The sequence below is a fragment of the Dermacentor variabilis genome, chromosome 1 (assembly GCF_050947875.1).
Source record: "Dermacentor variabilis isolate Ectoservices chromosome 1, ASM5094787v1, whole genome shotgun sequence".
Classification (NCBI taxonomy): domain Eukaryota; kingdom Metazoa; phylum Arthropoda; class Arachnida; order Ixodida; family Ixodidae; genus Dermacentor; species Dermacentor variabilis.
Window position 1 is genome coordinate 231,760,359 of NC_134568.1, and position 15,617 is coordinate 231,775,975.

The window sequence follows — 15,617 nt, forward strand, 5'->3', positions numbered from 1 at the left end:
CTCGCCCGTGTGGCGATAACGTTGGACTATAAACGCGCCTTTATTGATGTGATTGGGAAGCGGTGCGGCGGAGCATCTTTTCTCGACGTTGTACACCGACTTCTTCTTCCTTCTTTTTTTTCTAAATTTGTATGTACATCATAGCGAACTTCGGATTTGAAGTCGGCATCGCTGTCAGTGTGGGAAACCTCATTGGCATGCACGACATGTGCAGAGCAGCTGCGTAGCGAGGCAGACGATGCCAGTCTAGCCAGTGGCATGGCTAGCTGAAAGTCACGTGCCTTTGTCAACCAATTACAGCACGCATTAAGTCTTCTTTTTGAGGTGGAATTTCTTCACTGCCAATGTATGTACGGAGCCGGTGGTGGCACGAAAATGAAGACGAGAGACTGCTCTTTCAAACTATATACGGGTCGGCGTGACCGAATGACTGCCGGGGCCTTCACGCGCTGTGGAAAAGACTTTTTTACGGAAAATTTGACTCATGTTTAGCCCAAACTGGCGCCAAAAATTTGTATTATGGCTAAAATATTGATTTAGAATGCGCAAAATTTGGCTTAGTGGTGGAAAAATAGTTAGAAATTCCGAAAATACAGTTTTCAAAATATTGATCTTTTCGAGATTTTTTTGGTCTCTAAAACCCGTGTCCCTTCAACTTTACTTGAGTTATGGAACTGTGTGTGCCAAAACCACAAACCACAATCGAATTATGAGGCACGTAGTGACAGACTATGGATTAATTTTCACCTGTGGAGTTCTCTAACAGGCACCTAAACTGAAGCACACGAGCATTTTTGTATTTCGTCACCGTCGAAATGTGGCTGCTGCATTCATGATCGAACCCACGACATTGAGCAATGCCATAACTGCAAAGTACCATGGTGGACACAAAAGTGTTGAATCGAAGTGAGTCGAAAGGCAATGCCTAGACTCGGCGGTGCTACGATGTTGCCTAGATGCTACAGTGCTTTAATGCAGCCTTGAGTCTGCACGCCGTGCGTCAGTTTCCCACTTCATAAATTTTCATCGTGTTTATTTTTGAGAAATAACAGAAACGTAGCATACCTAGAACTTAAATTAATTCAGTTTGTCCACAACCGCTGTCGTGTAATCGCTAGGGTGCCTCGGGAGCCCTAGTAGTAGCGTTTCCCCACCTTTTCACGTCGCCTTTTCCCTCTCCTGCCCTCACCTCACATATGCGAGTTCTAAGAAAAGAGTGCCAAAGCTGTTATTCACTCGTTTCCTGGATGCTCCTGGATTCACTCCTGGATTCATTCGTTTCCCTCCTCCTTCCTACCATTCTATATACAGTGCAGTCCACTTATAACGATATCGAGAAAGACGAAAAATATGATCGTTATAACCGATGATCGCTATATCTGGACTGCAGTTATCAAAAAAAAAAAATTTTTTTTTAAAACGCGGAACATACCTTTGCAGCTCCGAACTCCAATTCGCTACTTGCTCTAAAGAATATATGATGTAGACAGTAGGCCGTAAAAAACAAACTTTATTTCTAGCGCCAGTGACCGTGTCAATGGTTAGGCGCGCCGAAATAGTCCGAAATCTGCACTTGCTTTTGCGGCAGCTTCAGATTCACAACCGCGGTGTGCATGGATTCCAGCTGCTGCGCGAACACTGGCGGCAATCCTTTAGCATGCATAACATCAATTAAGGAGTCAATCGACGACAGTGCACTTTGCGTGGACATCGTGTTCGGGGTCAAGGAGCCACTGTCGACCTCGTTGTCACTGTCGCTGATGCCGTCGCCTCGTCAGTGACTTCATCGCAGAACGAGGCAGCACTGTCTGCAGTCAAAAACTCCTCCTTCGGCACAACACCTGTGTCACCAGTAGGAACGAGCTCCCAGAGCTCGGTATGTCAGCGACTTCCACCGGGTCGGTCTCAGCGGGTTGGGGAAGTTCGTCCTTACGCACAAAGCCCGCCTTCTTGAAGCAATTGGTGATGAACCACTGGTAAAGCGCCTCTTCAACATCGGCGTACAAAGGGTCTCTAACCCTTTTCCGCTGATCGGCATGGCCGCTGATAGCTCCTGCCTTCACAATCGCGGTGCTCCCGGTTTTCAAGATGGTTGATATCGTTAACTGGACCAGCTCATACTTCTTCACGAGGGCGCTCACCTTGAAGCCGCATCGAGAGTCCTGCAAAATATCCATCTTCGTGTCAAGCGAAACAGCTTTGCGCTTTGTCGGCGCCATCTTCTAACTGGGTTGAACCATTTGAACCGTTGGTTGCACGCTGCTCCGGTGGCGTCAGCCTGCTATCGCGAGAGAGACGCGGGACGGGCGCCACCGCGCTGCTTTGCTTGTCGCTTTTTTTTTTTCTTTCTCTCTCTTTCAGAGCGACTGTGGCCGACGCGCATGAAGCAGCTAGCGCCATCTTGTGGCGCGCTGCGCCTACTCAGCTATTCTCCGGTGCGCGGGCGGGGCGAGACGCGCTGCGCGGTAATGGCGGCAGATACGAACTTACGGAGGTAAACATCGCCTCATCTCGACATCGTTCGTTTCAGGGAACTAAGCAACGCAAGTGTTACGATTATTTGGCACGGAAAACGCCGTCCAGACTGCAAAATTTTGATCGTTATATCCGATATGCGGTGAATAACCTATCGTTATAAATGGTTTTTTTCCCCATAGACCTAATGCATAAGATGACACTCTCATGTCGACCCATCGTTATAACCGATATATCGTTATATGTGGTATCGTTATAAGTGGACTGCACTGTACTTCCCCTCTGGGTGGTTGCACGTTAGTAGAAAGGTAAGCGCTGCAGTTTCTGCAATGCTTTTGTGTGTGGGGGGGGTCACGGATAATTACACCCTTCAAGAGGCTATTGTGGTGACGCCCAGGAAGCTCCAGAGGGCATTGTGCATATTAGACGTGGTGCAAAAGCCCAAACGAGTTTCTCGTGTTGCCGTTCCGCTCTGCTATGCTCCTTCCATGGATGTACACAGTCTGACCACCCTCAATGTGGCATGCAAGACAGCAGCAGTAGTAGCAGCAGCAGCAGCAGCAGCAGTAGGAAAGTCGAAGGAGGAGGCAAAGAAAGCTTCGCTTTAAAACAGGACAGCGCGCTATCGTGTGTCATCTTGTTTGCAGGCCAGACTTGTTGCAGCCCACGTAACAGTGGAGGTAACCTTTGATTTCCAGCCAGATTTTCTAGTGAGTGGTACGGCCATGGCTACATACGAAAAAGGGCGGGCACTATTTTGCGCATCGCCTATTGCTTGATTACGCTTTCGGCATTGTGGGCATGCTATGTTATTCTAGATTTAAAAATGCAGGAATGAAGCTTTGCGCTAGAACTTCGATAGTATCATATGATGCAAGTTTCACTCACTTTCAGTGACATGCTGTCCGACTTTTTTGAAGAGATGTTTCAAAATAACTTGGGAGCCTGGTATTTTACACTCATCATGCGACGCATATTGTTATTTGATCACACTTGAGAATTGATGAGGCAGACAGTCCAAAGCAGGGCTGCTTTCTGTTTCAAAGCCTTTGTGAAAATTACGGCATCTGTATTTCACAGTAAAATAAGGGCCAGTATCTCTGAAAGATTTGAAAGTGTTGGGTCTCCTGACACCCGGCTGTTCTGGAAGCTGCCAAGACATTTAGTTAGGATGAACTCTCCACAGCAGGCAGCTCAGGTTACAATGGGGCAGGTGAGCCTCAGCTGGGCAACTGGTCACAGCTGACTGGTGTTGTGTGATCGGGCAGTGACGAGGTGCCCTCTGTATGTCCATAATCGTCCATAAGCGTCCATATGTCCTGTATGTCCATAAGCGAAGTACCCGAAGTTTCAACGTTGCGCTGAACGCGGTACCGTTCAGTTGCATTTTCTTGTCGGTTTTCAAGCATGAATTTCCTGATGCATCTTGAAAGCTTATCTTGCCTCTTATTAAATTTGACAGAGCAAAAGTGTAGGCTATCGTAATGAATTTGCTATGATAGCATTAAATCCGTGGCTTGAATAAAATATTACATGCACGTTAAGTTGCACCTCTTCTCTGGAGAAATTTTTTTTTGTTGCACAGAAACCAATAAACATTGACTATGTTGCGGACTTTGTATCCTTACTGCATCTGTATGAACACTTGCTCTGCAAGGTAATTAACTGTACAGCTAGTAGATTAAGTAAATTGCTTGCTATAGTGGCACAGGGACAATGTACCCTCCTGCACAATTATGTAGAACTCATGCAACAATGCGAAAAGCAGGCAAACAGCCTGTTCTTGTGGGGATAAAACAGTATAAAACGACACGCTGAAGAAAAGTAAATCAAAACTGTGCAGTGAAGTCAGCCAGTACAAGCAGTTCTTGCACGTTCACAGCTGATCAAGTGTACAGAAACATTCATGCCTTACATGTTTCTAGTAAGTTTCTAATAAGTTTGTGATCACATATATTAGTGTGTAAACCCATATAACGATATCCGCTGCGATTACTATCTTTATAAGTAATGAAATACCATGCTACTTGCAAGAACATATATCATCCGAGGATTTTAGAACAAATTTCTGCATTTCAACTATACACAATATGTGGTTAATTCAATTAAAGACCACAAACTGGGCTTTTTTGCAATGACAAACTTATTCCAAACTTTACTTACATACAGGCAAGAAAAAAAATTATAGACAGAAATATTGTTCTTCAATTTGTTCACCTGCCACTGTGGCTATAGCATTCTGCTGCTAACACAAGGCGAGGGGTTGGTTTGCCAGCCATGGAAGAAGTCGCATTTCGATGGTAGTCATAGGTGAGAAAGAAAGCTCTTGCCCTTAGATTTAATAATAATAATAATATTTGGGGTTTTACGTGCCAAAACCACTTTTTGATTATGAGGCACGCCGTAGTGGAGGACTCCGGAAATTTTGACCACCTGGGGTTCTTTAACGTGCACCTAAATCTAAGCACACGGGTGTTTTCGCATTTCGCCCCCATCGAAATGCGGCCGCCGTGGCCGGGATTCGATCCCGCGACCTCGTGCTCAGCAGCCCAACACCATAGCCACTGAGCAACCACGGCGGGTGCCCTTAGATTTAGTTCATCACTTTTTATTGAACCATTACACTTCAAAATACTATTGCATAGGGGGGCATGCTTATGCAAAATCTTAACACCAATAGAAAGCAAAGGGCAGAATTGTAAAACAGCCATCTTTCGTGATAATTCGAGTGTGTAAATATTCATTGCATCAATATGTATTGTTCAACAGCACTGCATAAATAAGCATGATCAGGTATAGCAAGTATTCTGTCAGGAAGCTGGTTCTACAGATGTATAAATGTCAAGGCATGAATGCTCATACTACGTCGCACACATAGCACAAAGAAAACCTTTTTCAAGAGTGGTCCCTTCTGGCAGATATGAGTGGGCCATAAGCGGCAGAAACTTTATTGCAGGACATTGTGTAATACTGCTTATGAAAGAATGAAGAGGCTTTTAACAGCAGTACCTCATGCTGCTCTAATAAGAGGAACGATGAGCAAAAACATTTCTGGTAGAGCACTTAAACAGTAACTTTCTGAAAGACAGAAAATTCCAGGTGAGAGTTGGAGGTACATTTGGCCCACACACACCAAAAACACGGGCATACTACAAGAAACACTACAGCCTATGGTGTATTATAGTCTATGGGAAAGCTATCTTATACAGAAATCAAGAATGATGCAACAAGCCCTCGACAACACTGCAGACTTTCTTGGCCGGTCTGGCATCTCGCTTTCTGATAAGTCAGCTCATATCGACGTCGGAAAAAAAAGAAAGACTAGAATCAAGAACTACCCCAGATTGCACATTGTGATCCACATAGCTGGACAAATATGCCCGCAAGTCAACATCCACAAATCCTCAGCTAGTGTAAGCCCATGACGGCAGAGCCAGCATGTGGGTGAAACAATTATGCAATGCCTGGACGCAACTTCCACAGCTGGTGAAAAGAATAATCTCAAAATAATGGGGGTGGACGAGTGGATACTATAGAAAATCGCAGATGCTGTGCTTGTGTCCAAGGTATGGTACGGTATGAATTACCAGCAGCACACAAAAAAGACAACTAATCGGATACAGGCATCGGGTAGTAATAACAGGTCTTTCCAACTGTACCATGCTTGAAGACCTCTATGAGAGAGAGCTAACGAACAAGCGCCTAGACAGAGTAGAGTTGCAGCCTGCAGCACAAATTCTTTGTCTCAAGAGCTCAGAACCTTGTCCCAAGATACTATGCCAGCTAGCATATGAGATGCAAAGACGACTACCCCTCCCTTCAGAAACACAACCTCGGGAGTACCTGAACTTGAAACACAACAGGCCCATACCGTGGTATATGGGGGCAAAGAATTAGGCCAGGAGACTATATGCAACTGCCAAACACACAGAGGAGGTTGCTAATCATGAAGATGCAAGCAAACATAAGGCACATATAGTACACTGATCTGGCAATAGCAGTGTAACAGTAGTATGACTTTACATTTAACTAAACCCCATATAAGTGAGTACCATTCCTGGTCATCCTACGCCTAGAAAAGCTGACCTGAAAGCAATCAAAGCAGCACTTGTAGTGCAGATTACACCCTGCACAACACCCTGCATGGATTCACCGGAAACTGTCTGGGCCTGCACGTCACACAAGATTGTCAGGAAAATCCGGAGATTGACACGCAACTTGCAAGCACATGGCTAGAAATTAAATTACAGGATACATAGCCATGCAGATATTCCAGGACACAAGCAGGCTTATAAGCCCGACATAATAACTGAAAACTAGATGAGTTTGTGTGTATTCATTATTAACTAAAGTGCAACAGATAGACAACAGACAAGAACGAAGCGCTCTGTGTGTTCACTTTGTTCCTGTTCATCGCATTTCTGTTGCACTATAGTTAATGAATTCATAAGGCTGCACAGGAGAAGAATGATACCTCTGCCCAAGGGCCTGATCTCACATCCAAATCCACGCGTGTGCACACACACACACACAAATGTTGCAAGAGTGCATAGCATGAAGCAGTATCAACAGGATGACACTAGATATGGATGAGGACTAACTTTCAACTGAGGTTCATTTGTAAAAATGTGGCGAGTTATATAAATTACCAGAAAAAAAAAAGGACGATGAGCAAAACGAGAACAAGGTGAAAGCAGGAGCCAACATTTCGACAAGTGGACTTGTCTTCTTCAAGGTCCACGTGTGGAAACGTTGGCTCCTACTTTCACCTTGTTCTCATGTTGCTCATCGTCTTGAATTTCCCCCCCCCCCTGCCTTCCCCGAGTTTTCCCCAAAAGAGGAAAGACATCTTTGAAGGATAGATAAATATTGGTGCTTGATGCAGCCAAACATAAATAAAAATGCTACAGAAAGAAAATAGAGAAAAATTCCAAGTGCTGGAAAAAATCATTACAATTGCCAATCCTGCATGCCAGCACCTTTCAAGAAACACTGTTGTTATTCCAATAGACAGACTGACAGTTTGCTTATGCAAGCACATTCTTCCAGTTCCATGCCACTGGGAAAAAAATGAGTTTCCTGGAAGGTGGCCACATGCACACTTGGTGATCACAATGTTTTTTTTTCCTGGACTTGTATATCTATATGCATTTTCTCCCTTTCCTGCTTTTATGTTTGGTTTCATCAAGCACTAGTCTTTATCAGGTTTTATTGCTGTACTACTTTGTGATAACCTTTATAGATCACTGCATTTTCACAATAAACCTTTTAATTAGAAGTTAGCATACCCTTTTCTTACTGCTTCACACTGTACATTCTTGCTACATTGGCCAAATAAAAGATTTTATAAGGTATCATGAGGGCTATTAAAGTGACTTGGTGCAGTCTAAAAAAAAAAAAACGAATAGCCTGGCTGCAAATGGCACCAGAGAACACATAGGACAAACAAGAAAACCGAGATGATCTAACAACCAAAAGTTTAATCTACACACCGAGTAAATGCTCGCTGACAAGCAATAGACTGAACATACACAAAAAGGAGAAGCAAAAATTCATGTGCGTTTCCTGACAGGAAATGCATCCATTTCTAACGGAGGCCGTGCTGTCAAGATTAACCCAGCACTTTTAGATCTACAGCTTCCGTAATTTCTCTAGGCAGCCGATCTGCACAGAATGCTAGCTTCTTCCTCTACAATGCATGCTCAGATGTGGAGAGTGCATTGTAGAGGAAGAAGCTAGCATTCTGTGGAGATCGGCTGCCTAGAGAAATTATGGATGCTGTAGATGCAAATACACTGGGAGAATCTCGTGTCAGCATGGCAGCTGTTACACTTTCAGAGATGGATGCGTTTCCTGTTGGGATCTGTATGGACACACATCAGATCTTGCTTCTGCTTTTTGTGTAAATTCGATTTATTGCTTGTCGAACAGCATTTACTCAGCATGTTCAATAAACTTTCATTTGTTAATACACCTCATGATTGTCTTGGTCTCTAGCAGAAAGGCATTCATTCTTTTTCCAGTGAAGCTGTATATGCCTAGGTGAAACACTGAAAAATTCTACGGCAAGTGCGCCTGCCGTGGGCCTACGATCCTGCATTATGGATGGCGCGTATTGATATGGTCTTCTTGTTAGAAGTTTCGAGTACACTACCAGCGCGAGACACGGGACAACAAAGTGGACGAGAAGCGTGTCTTTTAGAATGCTATGTTACAACGTACAGGTTTCTACAAAAGTGACGGTAACTGCTCGAAACATTTGATGCGTCGGCTTTTGCGCCTTTAGAAATATTTAGAGAGGGCTCCCATATATATATTCGCAGCGCAAGCACGGCGATGGACGAACCAGGCTAGCGCTAAAGTTGAATTTCACAACACAATTTTCATTCCACGTCGTAATCACACGGATCGTTTGAGGCTTCGTTCAGGGGCACACGCGGGCGTTCGGGTTGGTGCTTCTTGTTGCATTTGGCGTAAGAATATGGCTAGGATCAGGCACCACATATGCGCAATGACGGGCAATATACACGCATCATTTCTCCCGAAGCTGACGCCGAGCACGGGTAGCGCGAGGATCTTGTTGGGCTGACACGACAACTTCGTGGCAGCCGAATTCCGAATACTGCATATACGGTGAGGGTAGCTATATGAACTTGTCGATAGGTCATCTTGTAGATTGATGTAGCGCAGGCAGAACGAAACGGTCATGGAAGGTAGATAAGACAACACACAGCGCTGAACCATAGAATAAAGAATCGCTGAACCACCTGCGAACAGCTGTTTACGTGCGCGATGTCGCACTGAACTACAGAAACCGCCGTCGCGCACCCCAAGACAAATCTTAACTAACATTTTTAAATTAGTAAGCATACATATTATTTGCTTCTAATCAAGAGAAGTCAATAATATTATAGTGTAAACTTTTTATTCACTACAATAAAAGAATTATGCAGCGTGTGCCACGAAACCTGGCAGTAAGCAACCCTGGGCGTCGCACCAGTTGCATTGTTGAAATCGCAATCATGTGAAATGAGCCCTCTAAAAATCACATTGCGACGCGTGCGACAGCACCGATTTTCATCGTTGCAGTCGCAGCATGTGAAACAGCCTTTAGTCACTGTCACACTAAACAACATTCACCAGATTATTGAATGACGTGATGGCCCCTAACGTTCCTATATTTCTGTTTCTGCATGAACTTCGAAGCCATTCACCTACCTGCCCTCCCACCTGTTTGTTGTGGCAGTTTCTTAGCTTCGCTAAACCAGCATCCCCATCCTTGATATTGTATTTTGCCATGCGCAAATCAGCGTTCTGTAGGTCTTTCCTTCTTGTCCTGTTTTTCACCCTATTTTGATTCTTATCAGCATGTGCAAACTAGCCTAACAGCAAGCCCTTCTCAAGTTTATCAACGTAATGAAAGTCAGAGGCAAGGGAAAAAAAAGGAAGAAAGAAAAGGGGGGAAGGGGGCACTTATTATGCATTTTGTAGACAAGCAACTTGCAATATATTCAGAATGCGTCCGCGCAGCGTGGTCGACGATTCGGTCAAGTACCAGAAATGAGAAGCTCTTCGATGACATGAAGGTCTGGCGGGGAGCAACAGTGCCCCCAAGTTTTGTGCATGCGCTTGTCCCATCTTTATCTGTGTGTGGAATTTTTAGCGCTGATCCCTCCTCAGCAGTTATGGTTAACACGATTCCAGAATAATGAGGTAGCATGAGTGGGGCCACAATGTTCTGTGCATGGGAGAGGGGACTGCCCCCCCCCCCCTCTTCTGACCGTAACTAGACATTGCTTTGCTTTCACATTCAAACTTTCCCTTCCATTCGTGAAGACCATATCTTGAAACTTTGTTTCGTGGGAAAGGGGGGGGAAGGGAGATTCGTCAGAAAATTAGTAGCGTTTGTAGCATGCTGTGCACACCACGTGCAGCACACTGCAAAAGGTTAGATTTGTTGCGAGCTTGCAGTGCTCAACAGAAAGGCAGCAAGCGGACTCATTACTTTTTGGAGTTTATGGCAAAGGTTTTCAGTCATTATAGATACTGCTGCTCCCGGCAACAACATTAGAGGGGTACAAACGAGGTCTTGAAAAGTTTGAAAGCTGTACAGTTCTTGCTCCCAGAACTGTGGCTTCTAGCTTTCCTCAGGGACAGGCTGAGGGTGTCGCAGAATTAGTGAAAGGGAACGGCGAAATGGTGAAGGTGACCAACGTGCGTTGGAAGTTTCGGCGAGTCATATAGAAAGAGTTAGCAGAAGGACCAGACGAAACATTCTGTGGTCAGTGCGAAACCGTAGTTATTTGGGCATACTTCCTCATGAAAGAGAAATCAATGCTGGCGGCAAAAATACGCTATGTGGCCTGGGAAAGCATACGAGTAGCTTATGGGGCGGTTGTCAGGGGTGCGCCATGGGTTTTCAAAACGTGGTGCCAGTCGTAAGAATCGACAGACAGCCTGGTGCACAGGTTGAGGTGACACAAGAAAGGTGCGTGTTGGCACGTAGGAGTTGGCGATGGGGTAGAGGCATGACTTCGGCATAACTACGGATCCGGCGTAGGTTAGCGGAGCAGTCACTAATATCGCAAAGGCTGCAGGTAGCAACTTGGAAACTTGCTCTTGAATGACATGCATTATTGAGGGTGGCAACGTAGATGGGGCACCACCAAGGGTACAATGTACAAGGGACAGCTGATGCACAACCTGCTTGCATACAAACTGCTTAATCTCATTAATAAGAAGCCAACATCGCTCGCATTGCACGCGTAATGCGAAGATGTGGGATTGCTCCCCACCTGCGGCAATTTGTTTTTTCATCCACTCTCATTTCCATTAATTTATTATTTCTTTAATTCAGTTAATAAGTACAAGTAATTTCCCCTGTGTTGTCCTTGGTGTCCTTGTTTGGTGGCTTCTTATGATATAAAAATCGCACCCCTCGGTTAATCCCCTGTATTCTCGTTAAGCTCATTAAGTAACATGAGAGTGGTCACTTGCAAGACCAGCAGTTGTTAAGGCTGAAATGTTTTCATGGGGCAAGGAGGCGTTTCGAGTGGAGTTGTGTTGCTTCTGCAGCTCGTCGTAGCTCTAACACAGTTGAATGACAACTACCATTTGCAGGTTCTTGGTGACAAGCATCTGAAATGCATCGTCATTGACGCCTTTCAGGATGTGTTTGATCTTGTCGGCCGCTGTCATGGATGGATTGACATGCTTGCAAAGGTCAACCACATCTTCAGTGTAGCTGGTGTAGTTCTCACCACATTGTTAAGCTTGTCCTCACAGGCGCTCTTTGGCATGCAACTTGTGGGCGGCTGGACGACCGAATAGCTCCATGAGTTTCGTTCTGAAGGCCAGCCAGGTGGTAAGGTCAGTCTCGTGGTTACAGAACCACTGATTGGCGATGTCAGTCATGTGAAAGATGACATGGTTGAGCTTATGTGCGTCGTCCCATTTGTTGTGCTTGCTTACTCGGTCGTATGATTCAAGTCAGTCCTCTACATCCTGTTCGTCAGCTCCGCTGAAGAAACCATGGTTACATTGCTGAACGATGCCGGAACAGACCACAGTCAGAGGCTGGGAAGCAACCTGCTACTCTTTGTGGCTGTGAGAGAAACTAGAGGCGAGGTGTGGTTGCAGAGTTCTGGGATTGTAGTGAAAAGCAACCTCCAGCAAATATAATGGGACATTTAGTATCAGCACTCATTATAAGCAGACACAGTCGCAGTAAGCTAACCAGCAATGGCTGAAAACAGCGCAAACCTCGAGCTTCTGAATTGTCTTCCTGCATGAGCAGCTTACTCTTTTTCAAATAGTGATAATATTCTTCACTACACTGCATAATGTCTAAAATGTACAATCACAAATTTTGTAAACAAATGCTCATTTGATGTCAAGACGCAGCAGTAAGCATTAGTTCTTGAGATTTTTAATAAATGGAGCGTACTTCAATGAGCACCGCACATGCATATTCAGTAAATTTGCATATTGGTTCCTGCAGTGAGAGTCCATCTCAAGAGATCTCGTTGGAGCTGATCCTGCTGCAGGTGGTGCTACCCACTCTCTTGGAACAGGGCCACATGAAACAGTGGCTCAAGGCCCTAGTGCGTGCATGGTGTGTGGGTGTGGCCTGCCTCCTTGATCTGCGCTCCTACTTGCTTGGAGATGCTTCTGATGGCCAGACAGAGCCGGTAGGTATATGCACTGTGCTTCAGCAATCCAGAAGCTGGCGCTACCTTACTAATGGTTTGCACTGTGGTAGAAGTTAAGTCAAAATGGACCGCCATAGTAGGTTCTCCCTGTTGAGCTTATTTATTTTGGGATCGTGTCCATGTGCTGATAACAAATCAGCTACCAAAAGTCTACTCGAAGTTATATCGTGCAGATTGTCAGGTTTATATGCTGTATTTTGGATCTCTGCTGCAGAAAAAAATGAATGCAGTTGAACCTGATTATAGTGAAATGGGCTTGATTATAGTAAGATGGGCTGTAATAACAAGATACAGTAGAACCCCGTTGATGCAATCCCATTTCCTATGATTTCCAGGCACCAATGTTCGCGATCGAGATTGCAAAAAAATTCAACGATTACGATACTCCCTAATGCGAAATTTGAGCGCAGCTGTATATGTGTTTTCATTTCGTGATACAGTATATTGGCTGATGTGAACAAACTGTCTTGTGCGGCACATTGAAAACGGGGCGAAGTGTGGCGAGATTGCCTCGCTAATGGGGAGACCATGAAAGGCAGCGCAAGGCTGACGCGTGGGTGCGATTCACAGCTGCTGCTGTAGACAGACCTCCGCTCATGCAGCGCTTTGTTTCCATATATGGTATCGGTGGTGTCATTGGTGAACAGATGATGAGCGCTACCCTGGCACCATCTCATAGCCATTGGTATTGCAAAGCCTGTCTCGTGCAGCATTATGCTTTTTATCTCATGCATTCGCCATTCCCTCTTCTTTCGTTTTCCGCCTCATGGTTCTGCTGCATCCTGCTCTGCTTTCCTCTTCGTGTTCTCGTAGCTATCGCCGTCTTTCATCTGTGCTCTGCATTCACTCTTTCATTCTTTGCTCTGCTCGTTCACTCAGTTACGAGGGCACCAAGGGACAACGCCAATGCTCGCTGCAGGAACGGGCTCCTAAGAGCTGCGCTCTAAAAATGACCCACTGGAGATAGGCTTCAGTTTTACCTGTTCATAGGTTCCCAGAAAACACAATATCTCAGTACCAACGTTCAGTGAATCGCGAAACTGCGATCGTACAATACATTTTTCGGCCACTAGATCCCGTCTAAACAAGAAAAGATGCGAGGTGCACAATTAAGATCAGTAGCTGCCCACCGCAGCAGTTTCCTTGCAATACTCGCCTGCCCATATCAGTTGATGACACCGGTGCGCACTCAGTTCCCTATTCCGGTGCCAGCAAATCTCCTTCAGGGTTGTAGCACATTGCATTCATAGGTCTCGGTGATCACCCTATTGCGATAAGCATCTTCATCTATATATTTCACTGCACGTGGGGCATAGTGCTCTTAGAAGCATAAGCACAGCTTTAACATGCGATAACCCAAATGTGCCGCTGTTCCCTGCTGCAGATGGCTCGAAGTGAGCGTCATGTATTGCTCTGATGGCATCGTAGGCTTCATATTCTGGCGTCACCCACCAGCTTGATTTCGTTTTGGTTCCCCATTGCTGTCTTAAACACTGTGTAGTAAGAAAATGAAAATGACCACATGCATCTTCAGTCACTCAGGCCTGACCAGCTCGGTCCGTATTGGCGTCTCATGCTGCAACGATTTGCACCATGTGGGCACTTCAAAACTTCTCTCCGAAAATGCCCCGCTCAAAGAAGCTGTTGACCCAGGCCCAATACGAGGAGCGCAAATGTAAGCTTGTTGAAGCTGCCAAAACGACAATGTGTGTCTCAGGCTACTTGCCGCTCCACCAGCTCGACGTACATTGGTTTCTCGTGCTGCAATGATCCTCACAATTCTTCACATTATGCAGTTGTCAACTGCAGTTGAGTCTGTCCAATTGTTTAGTGACTTTGGATCATACATTTTCCTGGTTAGTCTGTTTTTTGTCGCATTTTATTCTGAAATGTATGGTCGAGGTTCTACTGTGATAGGCATATAACAAAATAAATGATATTTACCTTGGAAACCCCATGGAAATAAGTAAAGCTTGCTAATTCAGTCCTCGTTAATGTAGAAAATTGGATCAACTGGACTCGCCATCTGATCCCAGCAAATGTGTGCATACAATGCTTGTTAACCTCTTAAGCAATTTATTATTCTAACCAAAAGTGACCTTATTTTAAGCCTTACTTTGAGGGTCGATTTTTTTTCGCCATATGCGACCGCCCAGGGTCGATTTCTTTTTATTGCAGATTCCAATTCTTCTTAGGAACTTATTTCGAAAAAAATTTACCATAATTTTTCTAGGGTGACCGTAAAGTAAGAAAAAAATATTTTGTCTTGGTATATATGTACTCTTCATTCGTGAATAACAATAAAAAAGGAAATAAACTTACAAGAATTAAAAATTCGATGCACTGTTATACACATTGTTCAAGGCTTTGAAAATGAGCACACGAGAATATTTCACAACTCTCACCTGTTCCTGCTCTTACACTAATATTTACGTCCATAGCGTAATTAAACCGCGTAAGTGTGCGCACTCCAGAAAACTGTGTAGTTGTGTGCCCGTCACAGAAGCAAAACATGCGACAAACTTCCGCTAATCTTCATCTTATCGCCAACCAGAGGCAATTAGGTTTCGCGAGTGCCCCCCCCTCCAAAAAAAAAGCAATGGAAACGCATGCACGGCGGCATCCTTCCTATGCACACCCTTGTGGGCGCTAAAGGAGCGAGAAACAAGTGGTAGCCCTTTGAACGATTAGTAACGAGGTAGCCATCAGTTTTGCAAGTGAAAGAAGCTGAAACCACCTGCGGAACAAAACTGAAACCGCCTCCCGCATGGACGCGCGTCAATGCGCGAGCGGTAGTATATAGACGCGCGGGAGCAAACAAGCTCAAAAACAAACCATGCAACGAAAACCGAGAGAGGGAGGCACGCAAAAAACATTCCCTGTATTCCACATAGTGGCAGCACATGATAGAAAAGAAAAAGTTAGGAAATT

The 15,617-nt window shown here is 44.9% G+C and overlaps 1 protein-coding gene across 2 annotated transcripts in view; it reads left to right on the forward strand.

Annotated features, from left to right (window-relative positions):
* Positions 1-15,617, forward strand: part of LOC142559026 (E3 ubiquitin-protein ligase MARCHF6) — a 168,791-nt gene that overhangs the window by 126,034 nt on the left and 27,140 nt on the right. For both annotated transcript variants that reach the window (XM_075670815.1, XM_075670816.1), the window contains exon 15: positions 12,476-12,665. In XM_075670815.1, the coding sequence (XP_075526930.1) occupies positions 12,476-12,665 (190 nt within the window). The remainder of the gene's footprint in view (positions 1-12,475; positions 12,666-15,617) is intronic.